Source organism: Cucurbita maxima, unplaced genomic scaffold, assembly GCF_002738345.1.
Source record: "Cucurbita maxima cultivar Rimu unplaced genomic scaffold, Cmax_1.0 Cma_Scf00008, whole genome shotgun sequence".
Taxonomy (NCBI): domain Eukaryota; kingdom Viridiplantae; phylum Streptophyta; class Magnoliopsida; order Cucurbitales; family Cucurbitaceae; genus Cucurbita; species Cucurbita maxima.
In genome coordinates this window covers 1867977-1873984 of record NW_019272024.1, presented here as the reverse complement: position 1 = coordinate 1873984, position 6008 = coordinate 1867977, and the positions used below count along the sequence as shown (strand labels likewise).

At 32.5% G+C, this 6008-nt stretch overlaps 1 protein-coding gene across 2 annotated transcripts in view; it reads left to right on the top strand.

Moving 5' to 3' along the window:
• LOC111483078 (ATP-dependent DNA helicase Q-like 4A) overlaps positions 1–5565 on the top strand; it is a 13149-nt gene extending 7584 nt beyond the window's left edge. The window contains exons 15-27 of one of the 2 annotated variants that reach the window (XM_023129201.1): positions 419–542; positions 611–681; positions 901–969; positions 1092–1220; positions 1307–1465; positions 1596–1676; positions 1759–1920; positions 2095–2150; positions 3672–3801; positions 3921–4015; positions 4518–4595; positions 4679–5071; positions 5138–5565. In XM_023129201.1, coding sequence (XP_022984969.1) covers positions 419–542; positions 611–681; positions 901–969; positions 1092–1220; positions 1307–1465; positions 1596–1676; positions 1759–1920; positions 2095–2150; positions 3672–3801; positions 3921–4015; positions 4518–4595; positions 4679–5060 — 1536 coding nt within the window. In that variant the 3' untranslated portion in view covers positions 5061–5071; positions 5138–5565. Of the gene's footprint in view, positions 1–418; positions 543–610; positions 682–900; positions 970–1091; positions 1221–1306; positions 1466–1595; positions 1677–1758; positions 1921–2094; positions 2151–3671; positions 3802–3920; positions 4016–4517; positions 4596–4678 lie in introns of both variants that reach the window. The other variant, XM_023129200.1, reaches the window with a different exon arrangement.
• The last annotated feature ends 443 nt before the right edge of the window (positions 5566–6008 follow it).

Here is a 6008-nt window from a genome sequence, read left to right as displayed (position 1 = left end):
TTTTTTTTTTTTTTTTTTTTTTTTTTTTTTTTTTTTTTTTTTTTTTTTTTTTTTTTTTTTTTTGATTTCTTAATGAAAAATGTTATTTCTTGTTAAAAAAAATGAAGCACGGAAGAAAGTTTTAAAATGCACAGAATGTCAAATATCTTCCTACAAACTCTCTTCCTAAAAACATTTTCCTATTCCTTTCCAGCTAAATAAATCATAGAACTGCAAAGAAACCTCCTCTAAAATCTTATGGATACTTGGCTTTTACACATAGATTAAATTTAAAGCTTGCCAAAGACACTTCTACACAGCCAAAAAATGATATAGATCCTCACTTCGCTTTGATGAAGTGTGTTGTTGTTATGTGCTTTTTGAAGTTGACAATAGTGATTGAAATATGTAAGTCCAAATTCAATCAATTGATTTTCAGGAATGTGGACATAAAGCAGCCTTTTATCACGGTAGCATGGATCCTGCCCAACGCTCCTTCATTCAGAAGCAATGGAGCAAAGATGAAATTAATATAATTTGCGCTACAGTGGCTTTTGGAATGGGTATAACTAATTGTTGCTTGTCAATGTATTGATTTGTTGAGACCTATGCACTTATTTGGATACTTCAGGTATCAACAAGCCAGATGTTCGTTTTGTCATTCACCATTCTCTTCCAAAGTCGATTGAAGGCTACCATCAGGTAATTAATAGTATATTTCTTCATTGGGCTGGTATTGTCCAAGTTAGTAGTCTTGATTCAAAATGTTTTTATTACAACTTGAGAACATAAAAACCACAATTGGCCTTTGTTGGATTTTTTTTTTCCAATTTTGTTTTATTAAAAGTAGTGCCATCCGATTATTGGAAGTCTTGTTTCCTAAATAGATTGTTGGCTTACTGTGTGTTTCTAATGTAATAGGAGTGTGGGCGTGCAGGCAGAGATGGTCTGCGTTCATCTTGTGTGTTGTATTATAGTTACAGTGATTATGTAAGTTGTGAATATGAATGTTTTACTTATCTGGCTATATTACATTCAATAGGTTCTTGAAAAGTGGGTTGAATCCCAGTATTGGTTGATTATTTGCCAACACTTCTTGAACATGTATGCAGATACGAGTCAAGCATATGATTAGCCAAGGAGCCACTGAACAAAGTCCCCTTGTATCTGGATATAATCGTACCAATCCGGGCAGCACCGGAAGAATACTAGAGACGAACACTGAAAATCTGTTGCGAATGGTACACAAATATTTTGTTCTTGTTGTTTTAAGGTATTATTAGAATATCAAATCATAATCAATTTATTCTTTACTCGATTATTTTAGGTCAGTTACTGTGAAAATGATGTTGATTGCCGACGTTTGCTACAACTTGTCCATTTTGGGGAGAAGTTTGATCCTGGAAACTGCAAGAAAACATGTGATAATTGTTTGAAGTCCACTACTCTTATAGAAAAGGATGTCACTGATATTGCTAAGCAACTGGTCTGGTGCTATTTTTTTTATTTTTATTTTTTTGTTTTTTAAAATGTTCTGTTGAACTAGCTTTATTATGCGTCATTATGTTAGTGCATATAATGATTTGTAATGGTTAAATTTTGTATATTGTGCTAAGGTTGACTTGGTGAGGTCAATGAGGCAGCCATTTTCATCCGCTCATATACTGGAAGTCTACAGGGGTTCCTTGAGCCAGTTTGTGGGTTATGATATAAACTTTTGTTTTTTTGTTATTTTTAAGTTTGGCATTTATTCTAATTGCCTTTCATTGACAAATCTAGGTAAAAAAACATAGGCACGAAAAATTGAGTCTGCATGGTGCTGGAAAATATCTCTTGAAAAGTGAGGCTTCCCGCATATTGCATCATCTTGTTATTGAGGATATTTTTGTGGAAGAAGTGAGGAAAAGTGATATTTATGGTTCTGTCTCATCCTTACTGAAGGTACTAAACCAATTGCTTCATTCGGTATACTAAATGGAAAAAAAAAAAAAAAAGTTTGTAAGATTATTATCTTCTTTCTTCTTTTGGTATTTCTTTTTATATAATCTTCTCTTGCCGCTTTTTATTTTCTAGTTACTATATTAAAACGTACATGATTTTACAATTTGTCCTCAGGTGAATGAATCCAAGGTTTGCAGTCTTTTAAATGGAGAGCAGCGAATTACATTAAGGTTAAGTATTTTCTTCCTCCTAGTAGTCATTGTTGGGCTGCAATTTGTATGACAAATTACAAGCCATAAGTGAATGCAGTAGTCGTATCTATGGTTCAAGTATTGGCATTGATGTGTCATCTACCTATCATACCCTTTTTACTCTTCTCCATTTTTTCTTTTTAAATCTGAAAGATTTCCTTAATAAAAGGAATTGCGAAAGGAGAGGATGACAAGGTGTCCTGATCCACTTGATAAACCATAGGAGATCAGGAGAAGGCTTTCTCAATTGGTTTTTCACTTCTAAAAGAAAAAAAAGTTAGCTCTTTAGCAGGAGTACTTACAGCCTATTTTCACTAAGTTTGGGAAAACAATTGAAGTATACGTACAAAAATCAAAAGAACAATTGAAGTATATGCAGATGCTGGATGGCTTCTGGCATAATGCCAGGATATATAAGTGATTTAAGACTGTTTTTTGCGCTCTGAACATTTGTAATACGTTGAATTTGGGAGTATACATGATAGTTTATTACATTAGTTAATTTGTCAAGCCATGCTCTTGGAGATTGCCGAAGACTTTAAGAAGTATTTTCTGAGTTTACAAACTTTGCCTCTACTTTCATGTGTTTCAATTCCAGTAAGTATCTCCATGTAGACTAATTACTGTCTCCGTTCAAGAATGCACTTGCTAATGTTAAGTTTGTGGAGGGATAAGTCTTCATTGAATAAGAAAGTGATTTATAGTAAGTTTAGTAAGAGAAAGCTATTTTTGGGATTAATCGGTTAGGGAAAAAAAGGGAGAATTTTCAAGTGCGCAAGGGGTCTTGGGCGGATGTTTTGAGTCTGACGCACTATAATACTTCCCTCTGGATAGTTTTCAACTTTAGTTTTTTATTTTTATAATTATTTGAAAAAACTGAAATCTCTTTTTTTTCTCTTCTTGAAAGGCTCATCTTGTTTAGTTCTCAGTTGTGCTTTGGATGTCATTCTCTTATACTTATATCCTCTAATAAGAGTTAATTTATTGGTTCTTTGATATAATCTTGCATCGTTTCATGATTTATATAATTTTACTGTAGCCATGCCATTGGTTTCAGCCTTGCAGTTAAGAAGATTAGGTGATGCTTCTACATTAGAAAAATATGTCACTTATATAACGATTTGATGTACTAGAAGCGTATGGCTTTCTTTGTATTATTAGAATTTGATATTCTCAGTTGTTTTATACATGTTAATTGATTTATTAAATCATTAGGCACAACAAACAACATTGCTTTTTTTTTTTTTTTTTTTTTTTTTTTTTTTTTGGTGAGTCAATAGCAATTTCTATTNCTGTAAATACATGTTTGCTACAGAATGAAAGGATACCATGTTTGCGAGGACACACCATAATGTGTTTGGCACACCTAATAGGTTTGCTGTTGTGTTGAAGTCATTCGGTTGGTGCAGCAGCATTTTAACTGTGGTCTGAACTAATTCCAAATAGCACTTGAGACTTGACAGCTAATTTGTTTTCTCTGGCACATGACACACTTGCCAGGTTTCCATCAATTGCAAAAACCAATAAATTGAGCAAATCTGAAATGACTCCAGCTAAAGGTTCTTTGGTATCTGGAAAAGTATATCCCAATACCGATACTCCTGCACAGCCTCAATCTGAAATTGACGTGGTAAGTAATAAAAACTTTGCATAGCATTGGGCGACACTTTGATTGTTTCTTGATATTTGTGCTGTACAATTCGTCACTTGGCTTGTTCCTGAACAGAATGATTTGTTTTCTTACCGCAGCAACTCTCGGCAAAATTATATTCTTCTTTGCGAATGCTTCGAACTAATCTTGTTAAAGAGGCTGCAGATGGTGTTATGGCATATCATATATTTGGGTAGGTTCTGTTTCACTTTGTTTGTAGGTTCAGTAAAGATGTTTCATTTTTTTTTTTTAAAGGAAAACTTTAGTGACTGTTATCTAAAAGTAATTACAAGAGAAAGTTGGTCAAGATTTCCAATCCTGGTTGATTAGCATATGGGAGAATACAAGGAATGTCCTGGAAAGTAGTTAAGTCTCTTAAATGTCCTGGAATATGTAGAATTGTTAGATTAATAAATATACTTTTAAGAGTTGGTCTCTTATGATCTATGTTAATACTTTTCATTTATGGAACTGGATTACGTTACATATGACATTTTTTTTTACTTGATGGCCTATAGCATTGTAAACTCTGTTTGATCTGATATAATTCTTCCTTCGTTTTGAAATAGGCTGCATCGTGGTTCTGTTAAGATTTTTTTTTTTTTTTTTTTTTTTTTGCCTTTTAGTATTGTTTATGTCCCAATTTCTTTGTGAGCTGTGCTGATTAGTTGATTACATTTCTTCCCTCGACCCAGAAATGCCACATTGCAGCAAATAAGCCGAAGAGTTCCCAGATCAAAAGAAGAATTACTTGATATCAACGGCATTGGAAAGTAAGTTTTCAGCCTTCATGTCTACAGAACTTTAATTTACTCTGTAATGCAAAACATTTGACAAAAAAATCTCCTTGATTTAGGGCTAAGGTAAGCAAGTATGGAGACCGTATTCTGGAAACCATAGAATCTACCATCAAGGAATTCTATGGGACAGAGAAAAATGGAAGCAACAGTAATGACAGTAACGATTCTGTAAAGAGACGAAGAGATGAATATAAAGATGCAGATGAATATTTTGAGGACGACAATGCCACCAAAAGCTTTGATAGATCAAAGAAGAGGGCAACAAAGACTCAGAACAAAGTTCCCAAGATTCATAATTCTTTGAAGCCAGTACATACGGATCAATTTGTTGACAGTGAACTTGATTTTGATGACAGTTACTATGAAGTTCGTGACTTGGAGGCTAAGGATAACCAGGATCATCGTGATGATGGAAGAGTGTTACCTTCATGGTCATAACACAAATTCTGGTTGGTACCTATATGCTTTCAGATGAAAACTTTATCATTTCTCACGATATTTTGAATTGTATATAACTAAATGCGCGACCGTCTTGGAGGGGACGAGGAGGGTTTTGACTTATACAAATGGTACTTCAAATTTGGAACTGGCAGTGAGAAATCAAAATGGAAACCTTTCGAACTATTTTGTTAGATCAGTCATTCAAGACTTTTGGTCGTTCAAGGAGTCGAGACTCGAGCCCTTTAAAAGACCGTAAAAGTTCAATAGGGCCTCAACAAATGTCCCCAGGATTTTGCAACCACTTCTGAGGTGATTGAGGCTAAAGTGATATTTTATATTTGACTTATAAATGCTTTATCTTTATTCATTTTTCTTACATTGATCTCAAGGATGTAAATATGATTTACAGAGAATCAATCCACCATGTCTTGTAATTTATTGAACAGGTTTTGAGTTGTTCTGGTTATAATATGCTTCAATGTATGAATGAGCTCTTTGTCCTTGGATGTGTATAGTGCTTATTTTCTTATATTTTTAGGATGGATTTTATTTTTTTCAATAAAATATTTGATTTTTAAAAATTAAACCTATAATTATTAGTTCCATCATAAATTTTTATTTTTAGGTTTTGGGTAGAAATTCAAGTGTTCTTTGTAATAGAGGTGAAAATTATAGTTGGAAAATTGAGATAAAAGAAATATTAATTTTAAAATGTCGTGATACGTCTGAGTATGATGATAAATTGATAAATATCTTTTAAAATAACACTTTCTTTGTTTTTATCATTTTAAATATCAAACTTCTTTTTCACATGATTATTTAAAATTTTAAATTGATTTGTTGAAATGAATAAAATATTATATAGACCATAAAAAATATTAAAAAAAAAAAATTTGAGAATGAATTTGATATTATCAAAAAGTTTTTTTTTTTTTTTTTTTTTTT